Source organism: Leuciscus leuciscus (genome assembly GCF_965113295.1).
Source record: "Leuciscus leuciscus genome assembly, chromosome: 25".
Classification (NCBI taxonomy): Eukaryota; Metazoa; Chordata; class Actinopteri; order Cypriniformes; family Leuciscidae; genus Leuciscus; species Leuciscus leuciscus.
In genome coordinates this window covers 26,264,133-26,284,503 of record NC_138724.1, presented here as the reverse complement: position 1 = coordinate 26,284,503, position 20,371 = coordinate 26,264,133, and the positions used below count along the sequence as shown (strand labels likewise).

The 20,371-nt window shown below is 36.1% G+C and overlaps 2 protein-coding genes and 1 long non-coding RNA gene across 5 annotated transcripts; 1 reads left to right on the top strand and 2 right to left on the bottom strand.

The window, feature by feature from the left end:
• Window positions 1-776: 776 nt before the first annotated feature.
• LOC309490113 (N-acetylneuraminate-9-phosphate synthase-like) lies at window positions 777-4,943 on the bottom strand. The gene is made up of 6 exons (XM_082159139.1): window positions 4,710-4,943; window positions 3,928-4,143; window positions 2,287-2,386; window positions 1,670-1,824; window positions 1,289-1,555; window positions 777-1,202 (listed from the first exon to the last, which is right to left on the bottom strand). Exons 1-6 carry the CDS (start codon window positions 4,839-4,841, stop codon window positions 1,014-1,016), a joined length of 1,059 nt encoding a protein of 352 aa, XP_082015265.1. The 5' UTR covers window positions 4,842-4,943; the 3' UTR covers window positions 777-1,013.
• On the top strand, window positions 2,311-12,309 carry LOC309490131. The gene is made up of 3 exons (XR_014202592.1): window positions 2,311-2,395; window positions 11,484-11,612; window positions 12,171-12,309. It is a non-coding gene; the product is annotated as an uncharacterized lncRNA (long non-coding RNA).
• On the bottom strand, window positions 9,286-16,238 carry LOC309490108 (N-acylneuraminate cytidylyltransferase B-like; the record flags this gene model as incomplete). Of its 3 annotated transcripts, none has more annotated exons than XM_082159132.1 (8): window positions 9,286-10,735; window positions 11,438-11,603; window positions 12,150-12,488; window positions 13,406-13,539; window positions 13,837-13,992; window positions 15,338-15,480; window positions 15,748-15,963; window positions 16,113-16,238. In XM_082159132.1, coding segments are annotated over 8 exons (1,371 nt in total). In that variant the 3' UTR covers window positions 9,286-10,520. The 3 variants fall into 3 exon arrangements, with proteins under 3 accessions (XP_082015258.1, XP_082015257.1, XP_082015256.1); XM_082159131.1 differs by lacking the exon at window positions 16,113-16,238 and having other exon boundaries at window positions 12,150-12,321; window positions 12,394-12,488; window positions 15,748-16,078; XM_082159130.1 differs by lacking the exon at window positions 16,113-16,238 and having other exon boundaries at window positions 15,748-16,079.
• Window positions 16,239-20,371: the final 4,133 nt, after the last annotated feature.

The window sequence follows — 20,371 nt, the reverse complement described above, 5'->3', positions numbered from 1 at the left end:
CGGAGATCAGCGAAGTGGTGACTTGCTGAAGGAGATCAAATCTGAGGTCCTAGGCGGAGAATGGGCGCTTTTATAGTCATAGGCCACGCCCATTCTGGGGGGCTCTGACGTGCCAGGGTGCGAAGTGCCCTGATTGGCCTCGTCATAGTTTTGTGCAGTTCCCGCAACACAGCCAATGACCGCTCTCGCCGTTCATCTGTGTATGCTGTGCAGCTGCACTGCGTTTTAAAGATTTGGCTTCAATATTCTCGAGAAAAGGAGATTTCCCATAGCGTAAGCTAACTTACGCAATACGAGAGACCTCTCGAAAGGGAACTACTTTTCCATTAAAAACAAAACCAAACTATTTTAATGGGTGCAAAAACCTGTTTAATGGGGAGGTATTAAAAAAAGAAAAGAAAAACAGGCTCCAGTCGGACTTTGGCAGAGAATTGTTAATTTGTCAGACATTTTTTGCCTGTTTATCTCCCAATCGAGTTTGCATATACTGCTGATAGCAAGTTTTGTTCCTGTGTGAGACTTGTTCCTGTCTTTGTGACGATCAGCACATCGATCAACGAACTAACTATGGTCCAAGTGCAATATCCTGTTTTTTTCTATTAGTATAAATATGTTCTATGTATCCGGAGGGCATTGTGGAAGGGTATCATTGAATAAAAAATTATTTAACAGGCATTATGTGGTTTAAACTAATTATAGGACAAAACATCTTGCTTTTGAGAAACATAGCTTGAGAGACCAATATGAACAAAGACCCAAGAGTCAAAGTTGAGCTGAAATCAATTGAGAGAGAGACATTTTATTGGACAAAGTGTTTGTTCACAACATAGTTTACAACATAGAGCAACATAGAGCAGTTGGTTACAACATAGAGAAAACCTATGACAGGACATTAGGCATTTGCAAAAATCAATACAAGATGCCATATTTACATATTTCTGATGTCAAAACAATAAGAATGCAATTAAAAAATGTTTTTAATAATGACTGATAAGATGCATAGATAGATATCATCAGTCTTTTATCATGGCATCAGTAATGGTGGCATCTTCCTCCAGGTCCACATTGATTTTCTTGCCAACCAGTTTGAAGATGTTCTCTGGTCTCATGCCGTGCGGTTCGGCCACTTTTACTGTCAGCATGTCGAGAGTTAATGTCTCACCCTTCTTCAATGGTTTCCGGGCCACCACTGACTTACCCAACTGCAAGAAAGAACATAACCACTGATTGAATGACATTTGATCATTTTTTGGTTTTATAATCTATCAGAATGAGCGTTTTATCTGACCTTGCTGTGACAGGAAGCCTCACAGGGCAGCATCTGTTTGACCGGCGAACCCATTGCCATCTCAACCGTCCTGATGGCTTTCACCAGCTCCGCCAGCTCCGCCGGCTCCAGTGATGCTGCGTGGTCGCTGCCTTTCCAGCTCTTATCCAGGGTCACATGACGCTCCAGGACCTTTGCCCCGAGTGCCACAGCGGCCACAGACACATGGATGCCCGCCTCATGTCCAGAGTAGCCGATGGGAATGTCCGGAAACTCCTTCTGGAACTCCTGCGTAGGAAAAAGGAAACCAAAAGATTCTAAGCAAAACCGAAACTACTCAGCTAAAAATACGTTAATAAACAATCATTTTATGAAGATGCGAGTAAAGTGATTGTGTCTTACAGGGATCAGGCTGAGGTTGACGTGCTCTATTGGCAGCGGATAAGCGCTGGTACACTGCAGGAACGTGAAATTGGGATTGTGCTGCTTGATGGTTTGGTAAACACAGCGCATGGTCTCCATAGACTGCATTCCACTAGAAATCACCATGGGACGACCTACACAAATACACCAAAACATCAGCTTCAAGACATGGCTGCTTCTGGGAGAAAATCAGGTCAAAGTTTTAGTCATTATCACATTATTACACACATGCCAAATTCTCTAGACTCAAAGCCAGCAATATGAAAATCCACACCAGGATTTCTAGGTTTCATTGGCTCTGCTCTCTGGCCAATCAGCACTGTCAATACCTATTTCTCAGTGCTCCAGAATAACTGACTTCAAGTGCACAAGAGAAGCTTCTCAGATTCAGTTCTCGGTTGGGCTTGTACTTTTCTCATTTGCGAGTCGCTGGATAGTGTCTGATAAATGTTGTGTAAATAGAGGAACACTGTGACCTTGGCAGTGAATCTGACAAATACATAGAACAAGTTTTCAGCAACAACACTTTTGAGTTTATGTAAGGACAGCTTCTGGACTTTTCATTTGAAATGTGTGTCAACATCACTGAGTTTTACCTTTTTTGGCGGTTTTCTCCAGGTAAGGGATATTGTTGGTGTCAGCTGAGGCAACTTTAAAAAACGGCACATTGATTTCATGAAGAAATTCTACAGCCATCTGATTGAGGTAGGAAGAGGAAAAGTTATGAAATTCATTTCAATCTACTGGGTTTAATATGCACATATTCTCTTGATATATAATAACCCTTACGAAAAAGAAGTTTATTCAAGTGTTCTATTAGTATTCTTCTTTTAAACTAAAAATAAGAAAGTATACTTTTAGTCTACATTTTATATACTTCTCAAAAACATATTTTATGTACTTCTCAGAAATATACTTAAAATTACACTTCAGTGTACTTGACTTATACTGAGAGAAAAGTCCTCAAGTATATTTGGCCTGTACTTGTAGCCTACTCAATCTTTTGATCGATATATTTTTAAAAGTATAATTAAGTATTCAAAGTATAGTTGGCTTGTAGTTGTGTTAACCCTTTTGATCGAGTAGCCTATTAAATATACTTTTTTTTACATAGTTTTTCATATACAGTCTTATGAAACTTACATTGTTTGAAAATATTGATTAGAATATTGATATAAAACAGATGTTTAAAACAGATGCTATGTTTCTAATTCTGCGTATCTGAATTTTTGTGTAGGCTAGTCCACTGGTAGTGTACATAGGAATTTACTTTAATTCTACTTTACTCTTTCCCCACCATTGACTGAATTTTCCAGCTATCCATGTTTTCCTTGTTATACGGTAGGGTGCGCTATGACACATATTTTAGTACAGCATCTCTGGATCAGAATACAGGAGAAGGAGCTGAAACAAGTGATAGATAGCAAATGTAAAATAACGTGATCATCAAACATTAAACAGCGTGTAAATCAAAACTGCTTAATATTACCAAATTAAGTGAAGCGTAACCCATGAAGAGAAAACGACAGTGAAGTTTTGGGGGTGTTGGACTCGATCTATACTCCATCTGTGTTTTGATCATCGTTCTGAATCTGTTCAAGGCACAGTCTTTTTAGAAAGATGTGATTTTCTCAACTTTTTTGTTTAAAATGTTGCCTTTCTTTATGAAACTTACCGACATTCAAGTGTTGAATAAAAAAGAATGCATGAAGCTTATAAAATGTTTTTCAAATTAAAGTAGTTAAATGCATTTTTCAAGTAGCCTATATAAAAATAATATCTACATTTGAACATAGTATACTGCAAGTGCAAAAATAATATATAAATAGTAAACTATAAGTATAATATTATGTTCACTTAAAGAAAACTACTAGCTAGTATTTTACTGAGTAGGCCTACACTTCAGTGTGTACTTTCATAAACAAAAGAATGTACTACTTGTATTAAAATAGTAAAGTAGTTTACTACTCTTACACTTATAGTAGGCCTACACTTAAACGTATACTTTTATATACTAAAAGTGGGCCAATTTAGTCCCAAGCACTGCAAGCAGTATTGAAACAGTAGGCTACACTTATAAGTTTACTACAAGTACACATTTATACTTAGCTTACTACATAAAGTATACTTAAAAATATACTTGAACATTACTTAAGTAGCCTATACTTCATAAAATTAACTTGAAGTATACTTCTTTTTCGTAAGGGAAACGTTGAGACCCTCTTTCATTTGTTCACCTCATCCATCCCTGATGCAGTAAAGAAAATGCCAACTTCATTGGCGAACTGTTGCAGCTCTCTGTACTGCTGGTGACTGAACTCCAGATGGTGTTTATGAGCCCCGTAGGTCGGGCCCCAGGCATGAGGGGACGTATAGAGACGCTCCAGAGCGAGCTTGGTGAATCTGTGTTCGATCTCGCTCTTTTGAAACTTGGCACAATCAGCTCCACAGTCCTGTGTGGAGTTAAAGTAAGAAGCAGAAGTGGATTTGGTTGACAACAAAAATTAGTTTCACCATTAAAAGTTAATTTAATGTGATACAATGTGTGAGTTATAGCTCAGGAGCTGTATTATAGAAACGTCCCCTCTTAATTATTGACCTGATATTTGGAAAAAATCTATTTCTGGAGTGAAATTACCATGGTTACTAAACAGATGGGGTTCTAAGTTTGGGCCTGTTCACACAGAACACGTTTTTTGTAGTTAAAAACGCTGCAAATGGTCAAACATGTCCGTCGTGTTTAAATGAAAAAACAAAGGGAAAGTATCTCAGTGGAATGGAAAACTTGTTCTGTGTGAACGGCCTCAGGATGTTTCTCTCTCCAGGTCATTTCTTCTGTTTAGAAAAAAAGTCATTAATAAAGAAAAAAAATCTTATTTTTTCCCCTATATTTTCTCAAATTTTTATTAATTTGTAATTTTTTCTATATGCAAACCGTGGTTTTGGGGTTTCCCCCTTTCCCTGCTCTTGCTAGCGTTGATATCTATATCTGATATCATCTGATAAAGCTGTACTTTACCTTGGCCATTCGGATCATTTTTTTGGCGATTTCTAAGTCTCCCTGATGGTTCTGTCCAATCTCAGCGATGATAAAACAGGGGTTGGAGCCCCCGATTTTTCTTCCAGGACAAAGTTCAAACTCTGCAGACATTTTATAGACTAATTGTTTAATAGATTTATGATTAAGAGAGCTGGAGATGTGATCACTAGCGTTCTGGCATCAAGCAAAGGGGCCGGAAAAAAGGTCACACTGCCATTTAAAGAAAAGAGCTCCACCCTAACCATTGCCAACTCCCACCCACAAAACGTATCAAATTGCCTATATATATATATATATATATATATATATATATATATATATATATATATATATATATATGGGTGTTTCTGCAACTACGGGCACTTTTGACTATCCCAATTTTAAAAAGATCAACCTCTATGAATTTCAATTTTAACCATCACAGTCTGTAAAACATATAAAGATTTACACAAAATAGAATGTAGTCGTTAAGATTTTAATCTGGAACATGTTTATTTTTTATGTTTTTCGGGTCATCTTCTTAAAAAGTGTCCTTACCGCAATGTTACAATAACGTTCATTTTATCAATTTTTCTTTAGTAATTTCTATAATTTTTTGTACATATTTAAATAGCTTTTTCAAATTTGATGCAGTTTTGTAAATACTGATATAAAAAAAATAATATACAAAATGGGGAATTTCATGTTTTTTTCTATGCCATGTAAAAAATGTACAGTAACCTTAGATGTCAATTGTTTCCATACACACAAAAGATAACATAATTAACTTTTTATGACAGATGTTGCAATTTCAATGTGTTAATCATCTCAACTTAAGTGTAAAAATATTTTTTTTGCAAATCAAAATGTGAAAAAAAAATGAAAATAGAGCAGTGCTGTGGTAATGACATCTTGAGTCGGTAAGGACAAAATTGTATTTTTAATGTAAAAAATGGCATGTTTATATATATATACTAATAAATATACAAATATATACTTCAGTACTAATAATATACTGAATATTTGTCATTTAATATACAGTACACCTTGAATTTGTCTCTACCGCAACACCTAAATTTGCTGCGGTAAAGACATGTTGCGGAAATGACATTTTTGCTAATATTTTAGCTAATTGGCAGCTATCAAGGCCTACCACATTAGTTTTGAATCTTAACATCTTAATATACATGAATTCAACAGTAAAATACATTTATTTTTAAAATGTAGTTATAAATACACAATTATTAAGCTGAATGGTAAGGACGCACAATAAATACTAGAGCAGAAAAGATGATGTTTACCTTATTTTTTTGTTATCTTGTGAGTGAGGTAGTGTGGTGGTCCAGTCTGTCAGCAATGTGCTCAAGTGATAGTTTCTGTTTCCATAGAAACTAGACTTGTTTGTGTTCGATAAAATTTCATAATAAAAGCTTTTTTTCATTGTTGCGGCAAGGACTCAAAAGTGTGGGACAGGCACATTTAGTTAAAAAAATCATAAAAATGATCAGTAAATAATACAAAGAATTTTAAGATTCTGTAAATGAATCTGTATATTAAACAATTCCATTTGAAATAATGTCATATTGTAAAAGAATGAGCTAATTTTAAGTATCTCAACATTGAAACCACGGGTGTGGGACATGAGCAAAAATGGTGTTTGGACCTATAAATGCTTCATAATTTTACATTAAATCATATTATTTATTCATAATTATTTATGTCAAGGTGTGTATTGACACTACGTTTATATTTATGAAACATCAAATGATACATTTTAACATAAATCTAAAATTTCACTCCTGGGACTTAAAAGTGCCCGTAGTTGCAGAAACAGCCATATATATATATATATATATATATATATATATATATATATATATATATATATATATACACACATTTATATAGATGTTAAACCGGATTAAGAAGCAAATAATTAATTCAGATGTCGTTGAATTTTGATCACGTAAGGCCATTATGTAGCCTAGCCTATTTAGCAGCAACTATTTAGCAGTGCCACATACACCAGCACCTTTACAGGCCCACAGATGACTTCAGGACAATAACGAATTTGACAAAGTGCAATCAAAAATTTGCCCTAGTAAATGTATTACTTTATAATGGCAGTTATATCAGATTCGATAAGAGTTTATGAGAAGGAACTAATCTCAAATACAGATTATAAACTTTTCTTCCAGGACAAAGTTCAAACTCTGCAGACATTTTATAGACTAAAGGGGGTCGCACACCGGACGCGCAGCTCGGCGGCGCGCCGCGCAGCGCCACGTCTTTTAAATTCGAACACACTATTCTCTATGAGAGTACACACACCGGCGGCGCCTTTCGGCGTCTGTCCGCGGCGGCTCAGGACCGTGTTCAAAATCCTGCCGCGCCACAGAGCGCCATTTACATAGTTTTATATTAAATTTACATGTATGTGTCTCAAATCGTAGTTAATGTATACGGACCTCACCCTGTGCTGCAATATAGGCTACATTTACTTTATATTAGTCCGGTGTGCGACCCCCTTAAGAGAGCTGGAGATATGATCAATAGCGTTCTGGCATCAAGCAAAGGGGCCGAAAAGAATTTCACGCTGCCATAAGAAAAGAGCTCCATCCTAACCGTTGCCAACCCCCACCCACAAACCGCATTTCTCAAATATATATATATATTATACGTTTATATAGATGTTAAACCGGATTAAGAAGGATAAAAAGAGACAGAAGAATACAAAAAGTAGGCTACACAAGGTTTTTTAAATATTGCTGCTTCAAACTGTTTTCAATAATCGTAATTATTTATAGTCCTACTTTAAACTGTAAATAGGCATGTGACGGTATCAAATCTTCATTTAATGATAATTGAATTTTTTTTTAATGAAAGCTTTTATCACTGTATAAGGTATTGTCACGTGTCGAATTAGGTTAGAATAAAGTGTTGTCCTCCTAACAAGTTTAACAACTTTTTTCTTAAAATAAAATGAACTCTGAACCTTTAAATGTACAATAAAACAACACAGACAAAAATGTATAAAGCAAACAATTGTGTCAAACTAATTAAAGAACTATAAAGAACAATAGGTAACACTTTACAATAAGGTCCCATTAGTTAAAGTTAGTTAATGCATATAGATTTACATCAACAATGGGCCATAGCTACATTTGATAGTTATTATTCTTTAACATTAATTAATAATACAACTGTTCATTGTTAGCTCAAGTCCATTAATATTAGCATATTAAAATTTAGATTTTAATAATGCACACTAAAAAAGATCGCAAAACTCTGAAAGTAACCACAGCTGCTGTCAGAGAGAGAATGTGTATTTTCATCCAGCGCGGCACCACTCGTTCCGCCATGCTACTCATCTTAATTAAATAATAGCCTTTTAAAGTTTAATAATCATATTAGGCTTTATCGCTGTTTTTCCATAACCAAATTGAAAACTGAAATTGAAATAAGACGCTTGTTATACCATTTTAGATGTTCAAGAAGTTTTATTCGCACTCATGCTCCTAAATACATTTTACAGTTCACACACATCTATTTTTAGTCTCGAATGTTAGGGAAATGCTCGCACTGTCGAGTTAGTAGGCCTACACCCAAAAATGAAAATTGTCATTAATTACTCATGTCGTTCCAAACCTGTCAAATCTTCAGAACACAGTGAAGATCTTTTTCATTCTCCTGTTACTCAGCACGTTTGAGCTTCAGCAAGAACCAATGAGTGATGAAGCCAATCACCCCTACTCTTTTTCCGAAGGACATCCTGGGATTTTCAATGACCACAGAGTCATTAAAAATTCCAAAGTGTCATTAAAAGATTCCAAAGTCCATCCACCACAAACAGTATTTTATGGTGGATAGGGTGACAGGGATGTGCAAATCATTTTAAAGAAGCTCAAACATCTGTTATACAAATTTGACTTTTATTGTGGATTCAACTTTCATTGTCAACATTACAAGGTCGCCATGTGTCTTTTATGGGCCAGTTTTATCTCGTTTCCATGTTAACGACATAACATTTACTATTACTACTTCTGAAAACAAAACTGTACTTTACACATGTCTTATAGGCATATCACAGTGATCATTACAGCCCTAATTCAACCACTGGAACTGATATTAGGGTATTTTTAATGCCCTAAAAATGTCTGTACAGCCAAGACTAAACTGTTAAACCAGTCAATTTTATTCAATGAAACAAGTTAATTTCAATCAAATATTTCTGAACGTTCATTTACGCTTAAGACAAAACACTACAGGCAAAAAGGTTTTCATGCATTTCTTAGTATTTGAAACACAAAAGATTTTGTAGTTGCTTTTTTTCTTTACAGTGTACATATCTTTAAAAGCCATTTTCTCAAAATGAGTTTCTTTTGCACTGAACCATAAATCCACTTCAGCAGCACTTACATTTTTATTCCTATTGCTCCATTTAAAAAAATTCCAGAGGGGTTTGTTCATATATCATTTGTTCGATTTTAACATTTTATTCATTAAAACGTTTTTTTTTTCTTTTTTTTTCTCTCTCTACGGGTGTCAGGGATCGCAGATGATACAGACAAGATGGTAAGTTCAATGCTTTAATTGCAGTATGAATCTGAGTCAGAGACAAATGTATTAACAACACAGATAATCAGTGATGCTTAGCTGAATAGTAAAAGTCTTTCTTTATCTCTATCTTGCAGATGATGATGAGGATGAGGATGAGGATGAGGATGAGGATGAGGATGAGGATGAGGATGATAGATCGATCGATGAAGATGGTTGGCAAGCAGATGGAAGGCGATAGCGTCTCAGGTAAGAGAACAGGTAAGTGTTCAGGGAGTCTGTGAGTCATGAAATGACGAGACCAGACAAGTGACTGCAGGGAGAGTGCACGTTATATAGGGAGTGCTGGTGATGGGATACAGGTGATGGTGATTAGTAATCCGGGGATAATGAACGGGAGAAAGGCTGAGTGGGCGGAGAGAGAGAATGAGTGGGAGGTGATGATGAACGTGGTGGAGATGGAATCCTGACATCGGGCTGTTGACAGAATTTTCTGATTTACGAAGTGATATCAAAAGAGATATTACAAATACCTTCTGTAAAAACCTTCAATATCAACCAAATTTTTAACCTGGCTTTATCCAACATTCAGATTTCTGTTTTGGAAAGTTGCACATCTGCACATTTAAACGTAACATTTCAGAAATGTTTTGCAATTCTTAATGCAAACAATCAACTGGGGAAGTATGATAATATTATTAGTATACTTGAGCTGTGCACTCAATAACTGATCATGTTAAGTATAACTCAAACAGAATGTGTTACAACAGATTTCTATTTCCCAGCATGCATTGCTTAAAACTCTGCAATGAGAGTAACATTTTTGACATATTGAATTTGAAGAAATGAGTAAATATATAGAGAGAGAGATCAAGTAAAAAGATAAAGTAGAACACAACTGTTTGCTCATAGACACGCACTGGTGTTTTATTAATTCAAATTAGATCCGGGGCCGGTTTCACAAAGCTATTTTAGACCGATCTAAAGTGTTAGACAAGTCTAAAATTTGCTCATAGACTAGTCTAATGCAAGTTAGACTGTTTCACAAAAATAAAGACTGACTTAATTTAGACCAAAAAAATTATACACCTTACCCCCAGGCTAACTTAGGTCTAAAGGGGGTCGCACACCGGACGAGAAAGTAGAACACAACTGTTCGCTCACAGACACGCACTGGTGTTTTATTCATTCAAATTAGATCCGATGTCATGTTAAACACAAACTGACTGTTTAAAACTGAAACTGAAATACTCTTTAAAAATGAACCCTGTCAATGTGATCCTGGTTCACGTGTGACGAGCTCTTTTTCTTCAGCGTCAGAATGTACTCGGCAAACTCTCGAACGGCTCCGTGGCCGGCGGTTCTCTGACAGGTGTATTTCGCTGCGATGAGATCTGCCACAGGTGCGTCACATGGGACGGCATTCAGCCCCACCTGAGACAGGATCTCTACGTCTTCAGCTTCTGAACCTGTGAGGGAAAACATCACAGACTGCTCAATAAAAAAAAATATTATTTTGTATCTGGTTCCAGGTTTATTTACACCATTCGTTTGGACGTTCCGTGTCTTCCAGTTTAAAACATTGCAAAATGCTCTAGATCGAAGCTTTATGATACATAGATTATTAAAATCTAGATTATTAATTAATAAAGAGCTACAATTTATTTTTGTAATTTCACAAGTAAATATTACCATAGTTATACCATACAATACAAGGCAGAGTAAAATGCATTTATTTATTTTTTAGATTATGTGTTCAGGTCTTTTAAATACACAGGAGCTCATAATGAAAATAAATTATACAGTACATCTAATATAGTCAGAGTTAAAATCTTGCTTTAAAAATCAATTATAATAAATGCTGCAATATTCAATAAAAATAAGAACTGTATATTTGATTTCATGATAACTTTGATGAATTTTGCAACATCGACATTGAACTGAACTGAATCAACATTAAACTGAGTTGAATAATGACACTATTGTCTTTCTAGCAGAATTGGAATTTGTCTCATATTTGATGAAGTCTTCCTCATTAATTCAGTTTTTTTCCTGTTTATTACTGTGATGCTGCTTTGAAACAATCTGTATTGCATATAAAGTATTATATAAATAAATGTTACTTTACCTGCTTAAAACTGGTTTCGCTGGATTTTGAACATGACACTCACCCATGAAGGCCACTTCATCCCAGCTCAGTTTCTTCTCTTTCATCAGCCGCTCCACATCAAACCCTTTGTGCTGTTCTTCAATCCTGAGGCCACATCCGGCCTGCTGGGACACTTTCTCCAGGAGACCCCTGGACAGCGGCTCGTTCACGCTGGATATGAGGATCACCTGATGAAAGTTAGGAAACATGAAATCAAAATGATCCCTGTTTACTTTCTTAATACATGTTCTTCTGCTCTTAACGTTGCATGCTATTGACAATAATAGATGAATGAACAAATGAAATGGTTTGTGAATGGCCATAGGTGTTGCTACTCTATAAAAAGGGGAAAGTAACGACAGCTGTGATTGCCAGAACTTTCTTTTTTTTTTTTCAGTGTATGGTCTCCCATTTATTATGCATATCCCACAATTTGCATAAAAATCACTGATAAAAATAGGTGGATGGAAACATAGCTACTGTAAATTATAAGATAATTTTTGTAATGTTTTTACATCCAAAGTCTGTTCATTTTAAAGTATTTTAATGTAAAATTATACTTAAAATGTCCTGTTATATTTACAGTTTTTACTATAGTAAGGGAACTTCCCATTAATAAATGATCAGGTGTTTACCATAGTATATTTACAGTATTATACTGCCAAAATTGTTTTATTTATTTTTACAGTGTAAAGGTACTCTGCCCCATTATTTGTCCCAGGCTACAACTGTACCTCTATATCTTCTCTCTTTAGCATCTGTACGCCTGCCACGTCTCGAGCACTAAAGGCCACAAGATCCTCTCCAGAAACTGACATGTATATCTTACTGCTCGTCAAACAGCCAGACACTTTACACAGAAACAGCCTGACCGCCGCTTTCTCCTCTCGGCCGAAGTAGCCAAACCTGCAGAACAGGGCAGCATTTATATCTGCATTATTGTGTTTTGTCACAAACAGAGTTTGATGAAATCCCCACCTCAGAACTCTCTGCTCAGCGACAGGCCAGTCGATGTCCACGTCGATATCAACGCTGTGCTCAGGCAGCATTTCATAGTAAGCGATCTTGCCCAGCTAAACACAGAACAGATCAAAATAACTGAAGCAGAGCGACTGAGGTCATGAGCTCTCATGGAGAGGTTTCACACATGGGACATGTATTTTTTTAAATATTGACTTTTTCTCCCATTAAAGCTGATGCCAAGTATTTATGAACATCTTTACATCAGATTTATTTTTATGCATTTATTTTATGTCTGAAGCACTTCAACATAAATCATACACATACAATACAGTAGCCTAGTTTGTTATAGTTATTCATATGTAGCGATGATCACTGGTGCGCTTTACAACCGCATTAATTCATAACCAAACTATATGAGATAGGTCATGTGTGTATATACAGTATATACAAGATAAACATAACATTACAATTTACAATTGCACAAAACAAGAGGCTGTGAATGCACAAGCCAACGTAAAGTCATGATGAAGGTGTAACTTCATTATTTTACAGTATTGTTTTAATTATTATTTAATGTAGCCTATATGACAGACTTGCTCTGCAAATGTTCCTTTTCGAAGTGATTCCAATCATATTTCAAGCAATTCAAACCATCATGGCAAACAGCGCGCATCTGAAGTGTCTCAGCTGAAGGAAATGATTTATCGGCTTTAATATATTGGCCAAATTTTCTTATTGGGTCGATAACTATAACATTAGATATGATCATATATCGGCCGATACAGATATACAGATATACTGATATATTTCTAAAAAAAGGTAATAAAAATGAACAAATAAATAACTGTAAATGTCATAAGTGGTGTACCAAATGAATGGGGACAAGGGGCTTTTCAGGCACTAATAATTAAAAAACATGTACAATTTACATTATGTCTTTACATGGTGTTTCAAGGCTAATTAAAATCTTTTCCATGACTGAGAAGTCAAGGAACAGGTTTTCCACCATATTTTGATAACTACCCACCTGTTTAAGGCCGTTTTCCAGGTCCTTTCTCTTATAAAAGTAGAAAGAGCCATTTTCATAGAGTTCCCCAGGCCAGTCTTGGCGTCGAGGTCTGTACGCCACATCGATGTTCGGAGAAGTCGGATTCTTACCCTCTAATTACAATGAAAGATAGTGAAGAACGTGTAAACCTTCAGATGTAGTTCAAGCTTTTATGACTGTCACTAAACATAAAACCTTTTCATAGAAACAGGTTTATGGGACATAGAGATTTATAACATGATATTTAATGTGACACTTCTGGTTTTACAACATGCTGTTAAAACAGTGATCATAAAGGATTGTGCATAAACATCAAATGGAAAGTCCTTATTTGCCTTATATTCATACAAAGCAAAAATCTGTAATTGTCTCCTTATTGGAGCTTGTGAGATGTTTTCGTGATACTGTACCTTTCTTGTCCACCTCCACCCACCGAAACTGGTGTCTGCGCACCACTGAAAACACATAATCAAACCCCTGTCCCGTGATCATCTGTAGGGCTTCTCTGATATGATGAGGGTGCAGACATGGAGACGTAGCCTGAATATGACAGACGATGTCCACCTCTAAAACACAGCAACAAAACAAATGACAAATACAGTAAAGATGGAGGCCTTTCTGGGCCGTAAACAGTTTTGGTAACACTTTACAATAAGGTTTCATTAGTTAACATGAACTTAGAATGAACAATACTTTTACAGCATTTATTGATAATATTAGTTAATGCACTGTGAACTAACATGAACAGTTTGATTTTTATTATCTAACATTAAATAAGATTGTAACAAATGTAGGTAACACTTTATTTTACAGTGTCCTTGTTACACACATTACATGTTGTTACTATAGTAATAACTTTAAATTATGCATAATTACATGCAACTAAACCTACAACAAACCTAATTCTAACCCTAACCCTATAGTCAGTACACTTAGTTAATTAATATTACTCAGTACTTAAATGTATAATTACACTGTACCAAGGACAGATGTTAACAAATGAAACCTTATTGTAAAGAGTTACCATTAATTAAATATTTTACATCTTTTAATTGTTTGTAATTGCTTTATATTCCAGGTCTCCCTCTTTATATTACACAAATTTATAGGCTACTGCTTATAAAACATCTCAACATTTCAACAACGTGCCTTGTTATAATTCATACTTTTTGCTTACTAAAAATATTTACAATTACATATATTTGCATGGAAAATTAATTTTCCCAAAAAATATTTAAAGTACATAAATTTCCTTGCTAAATATACTATACAAGTTCAAATTAATTCTGCAGTGCTCACAGCAAGTTTTTTTACACACACACACACACACACACACACACACACACACACACACACACACACACACACACACACACACACACACACACACACACACACACACGTTGTGTTTTCATGTTTTATAGGGACTTTCTATAGAAATAATGTTTTCTATACTGTACAAACTGTATATTCTCTCCCAATACACATGCCCTATCCATAAACCAACCCATCACCGAAATCTTTCAGCATGTTTACATTTTCAAAAAAACATCACAGTGTGATTTATAAGTTTCCCTCATGCATGGGGACCAAACCATGTCCAAGGATTTGGGATATTGCAATCCTTGTATATATATGTGGTTTACGGGAACTCTCCATAGACTTAATGGTTTTTATTCTGTACAAACTGTACACATTTGTACACACACACACACACACACACACACACACACACACACACACACACACACACACACACACACACACACACACACACACACACACATTATTAGCTTATATTTGTATCTTCTACATTCCTCAGTTTAAAACACATATGCAGGAAATTATAGCTAGTTAGATCATTTTGTAGGCATAAAATGAAAGTAAGATGATGCTGAAGGTCTGTCTCACCGGGTCTCTGTCGGATGAACTCCTGGATGGTCGCCAGAGAGCTGGAATCATCTTTGGAAACTCCAGGACTGCGACGATGAACTTTCGCACCCCAGACTTTTGCGACGCGCTCAATTTCATCATGATCTGTGGAAACCCACACACTGCCACACAACATCAGTCATTAGAATAATAAATAACTCCATTTTACTTACAAAAGACAAATTAAGAACTAAAAGGCTATTTTTATCTTAGTTAACAGACACAATTTAGAACAAGCTAAATAAACGTGGCCAATAGCCTATTTCATTTATTCCCCAGTTTAATTTTAGTTTGTTTCATACAAAATAATAAAAAAGTATAATGAACACCAAAAATCATATTAAAGCCATAATATTAAAATATTTAAGAAAATATTCAAATGTAGTTGCCTGTCAACGACTCCTGAGTCCAAGGCAGCTCTCAGCACCCATCCGATGAGAGGAACACCGGCCAGATTCTTGATGTTCTTCAGAGGGATTCCTTTACTGCCACCCCGGGCCAGAATCAGAGCCGCCCGGTGAGGGAGTCCAGAGGACGGGGAACCGACACCCGAACTCACCTGAGCCTGTGCCTGAGCCTGTGCGAACCCGTGGCTCTCCATCGCCCTGAGACGCAGAGGGAACGGAGAAGTGAGATTCACACTCACAAGATGCGGATTGGACACAATTTTTTGAGAATAATTGTTTTTACACGTTAGATTACTAGTTTGATTAAAAAGCATAAACGATCGGAGGCGTTTCCTATAAACACTCACATAGATCGTCTTTATCTGCCAGATATTCAACACTCAGCCGAGCAACCGCTGCTACTTTTACATCTCTCGTATCACTCCGCGATCTCTGACTTCAGTTAACCAGAGACGTAGCCTGAGTTACAGCATGAGTTGTGTTTTAAAACAGTCACAGGCAGTGGACATTAAACCCTTGATAGAAGCTGAAGAGTATCCAGATAAAGCAAAAACAAGCAGGCTAACTTGGATTGTTTAATAATAATTATTGTTTCTAATAATCGATTCTAATTGCTTAATTTATAGTACTAGCCTATATATAAACTAATATTGTATATTTTGCGGTGTTCATTTTGTTTTGCTACTCAGGCTATGTTGTAGCGGCCCTGGTAAAAAAAAAAAGGTCTACGTGAAGTAGGCTATAGCTTACTTGCAGGCAGCCAGATTCATTCAGGCAGAGCTGCCAACTCTCACGCATTCACCGTGAGACTCACGCATTTGACACTTTTCACACGCTCTCACGCTACACATCCATCGCACAGAAAAATCGCGACGCAAAGAGGACACGGAGACCGACAGACTAGACAGAGCAGGTTACTTTATGATATAAAAGAATCTCAGCTCTCAGATTCTGTCAATTTTATTACGAAATTCAAACAATAAATACCGTTTTGGCGTTTGTAAACCTAGCGGCACGTGAACCGATCATCTCTAGTGTCCTCTTTGATCGTGGGAAATTTTAACAACGGACGCATAGATGCGAAGATATCAGCAAACGTTTTTTTCTTTTTCTTTTTTTTTTCTTTTCTTATGTAAGACGTTAATTTCACCATGCACTCTCCACAATGAATAGCTTATTATCCCTATATGACTGTTAAACGTAACTGGTATCATCAGGGGCGGCTCTAAGGTCAGTGGATCGGGGCTTTAGCCTAAACTAAAATTGGGTATTTTTATTTAAAGGAATTAATTAATTAATTATAAAAGCGATTTAAGGGAATAAAGAAAAAGAAAGGCTTATTGAAATAATTTGAACTATTTGCAAATATTATTTTATTTTTAATTATGCATGCATTCTCTGAATCAAGGAAATTATAGCATATTTTTAATTCAAAAAGGCCCGCCTTTAATCATTTTGACATTGAGCTTGACCGGTGAACTTTTAGTCATCCTAACAACAAACAGCGGTGCGTAATGGAAAAATGCGGGACAGTCCCGAAATAAAATGTTGTCCCGAATCCCGAATCTGGCCCTAATTGTCCCGAAAATTATACTAATACAAAATCTTGAGTTGTTATTGTCTGATAAACATTAAAAACTCTCTGCGGAGGTTGAGTCGTCAGCGAATGCTGACGTCGGGCCTCCACAACCTAGCTGTGTGAATTTAAAGTTTTATTGTTTCTATTCATTTATCTAATTAATCTAGGCTATGCACAAAGACAATACGACCTTTTTGTCTCCGAGGGGACAGATGCACGCGTAAAGGAGTGATTGATTGTTGAAAAAATACTTCACTACACAATTATTTCGTTATTTTCGTTTAAGCTTATTAGTGTTATACTGAAAGGTCTGATTTACGCACTGTTACTTACAACAGTCATTTTTTTATTATTTTTTTTTTTTACGACATGATTTGAGTTCATGATTTTAATGTTGTTTTTTTGTGGCAGACTAAAGACTAATGACAAACTGTTGATCTTTGAATAAAAATATGTTTGGTTCAGGTTTGAAATTTATTATCTTTACGCAGTCTAATATCATAGAAGCCCCCCATCCCGTCACCCCAGACCGCAGACCCTCCTTTAGACAAACTAAATGTGTGAACGACACCATAGCAAATCCTAAGCAGGCAACCCACAGATCTGGCTGTAATGAGAGCAACTTGAAGTAAAGCCATGAGCATTGACCCACTGGAACTCATGACACTACTAGTGATAAAAACTCAGATTAATCTCATATGACACAGCAGACTGTGAAGGCTACACTGCAAGAGCAGCTTCAGGTGTCACAAAATGCACTGGAACAACAGCAATAATTCAGACCTGGTCAATGAAACTCGGTTTCATGTGACAACTGGAATTAAAATTGCAATGGACATGATAATGGAACAAGTAAAATAATTCCACATGTCTGAATTTGAAGTTGTTGAAAATATCAGAATTAACTGTGTTTCTCTCTGCATTTGTTTCTGTCTCAGGTTTACTTCTGCAAATTCCTCGGAGGACGGATGCCAGGATGGGCTGGACCCCACCTGGATCAAAGCCAGGACAGCGGAATTGTTAGAACATAACCTGAGACTCGGGAGATGGGTGAAAAGACACTTCAAGAGGCCATTCACATCTCACAATTGTACATCACTGCATAAATATGGCCTCCCAGTTTAGAACTGGAACTAAATTTGCAACACAATTGTTATAGATTATATTCCACCCATCTCCTAGACATGAACACTGAACACACACCTCCATCACTACACCCTCACAACATCATCACCTGGAATAGATCAAGTCTATCCAGGCTGAAGATTACACATAAGAAGATAAAGATGGCATAGAGTCCAAAAGTGTCACTTCACTAAAGATCTATTGTCCATCGTCACACTAACAGATCCAGATAGCTTCACACACATAGGATGGTAAAGCTGATCCCATGATCATGGTCTAACAGAGACACACATAGCATACGCTATTCACAACACACGGCCAACTCATGGGACAACACTGTAATACATATGAATGGTTGCAGTCACAAGTCAATGATGCAAATTGTAAGCTCGCGCTGTATCGGCCCAATGGAGGCATCAGCGCGGAAGGTCTTAACGTGTTACTGTCCTTTTCTCGAGGCAAAGTATGTTTTGATTAAATGCAATACATTTGAATATGTATTCTCTCGTTATTTCATCTGACTCCATAAATGAAAAGGTTTTAATGATATCTGTGGATCATTAATTATACACTCAAAAAAATGCTGGGTTGTTTCTGTAAACAAATTGTTGGGTTGATTGTGCTGGGTCAAAATGTTGGGTTGTTTGGGGGGTACTGTAAACACATTATTGGGTTGCTCATGCTGGGTCAGAGTTGTAAGGGGGTTATTCACAAATAAACAGCTGGTTGGGTTATTTTGACCCAGCAACTGGTTTATTCTTTGCGGAACTTTCTGGATCTTCACTTCAGACTCGAGGAGCACGCCACTCGGAGCAGGCAGTGTTTTATGGTAATTTAATATTAATGTTTAGGCCTACCTATATTTTTTAAAAGTTGTGGTAACAGCAAGCTAATTTCACTGTTCAACATACAGTCTTTGATATGGAAGTGTGAGGGGTAACGTATTTATTCTGTGAAACGTAAATATAGCCACAGCGAGCGGTTAGATTTTTTTGACAAAATGCTGCATCGTTAAATCCTTAATTGTAAACCAGCTAGGCCTATATCAGCAGCCTTTTTGAAATATGCAGTTTACATAGTAAATTCATCACGTAATTATCGTATTCATTGTGGACGTTGTGTATTTAAAGTAAGGAAAGCGTTTTGAATGAAATCCGTAAGCGCAGTATGTTTTTAGTCCCTCACAGGGCTCGCACATAAAATATGGGGCGCTGTTTGTAAAGCGGCTCACGCTGAAAATAACAGCAACATTTTGTCATATTTAGCTTCAAACAATGTTGTATTTAACTGGTATGAATTTTTGACGGTCACTTTTTACCACATTTACAACAATATTTGTCAACTTAGAAATATTTTAATCTAAATGTTAAATCTAAATCTAAATGTTAAATCTAAATGTTAAATCTAAATCTAAATCTAAATGTTAAATCTAAATCTAAATGTTGAATCTAAATCTAAATGTTAAATCTAAATCTAAATGTTGAATCTAAATGTTTCGGGTGAAACAAAATATTTAACTAATATGCAAAATCAAAATGCCGGTAACCGGAAGTGCCAAAATAAAAGCTAAACGAAGTGTCAAACAACGAATAAAAACCATCTCATCCGAGGAAATGGTCTCTTGGACATGGATTATCGTGATAATAACTACCTAAAATAATAAACACATTTGGAGAAACTGTATTTGAAGAGTAGGCTAGTGTCACTTTTATGAAAAGTGCGGGACTTATGACCTGCAGCCATTATAGCCAGCCACGAGGGGGCTCACTTTGACTTAATGTCATGTCATCACTCTCATCACGAAACTACAGTTTCTCCAAACGTGTTTATTATTTTAGGTAGTTATTATCGTTATATTATAGTTATTATTATGAGATGGTTTTTATTCGTTATTTGACACTA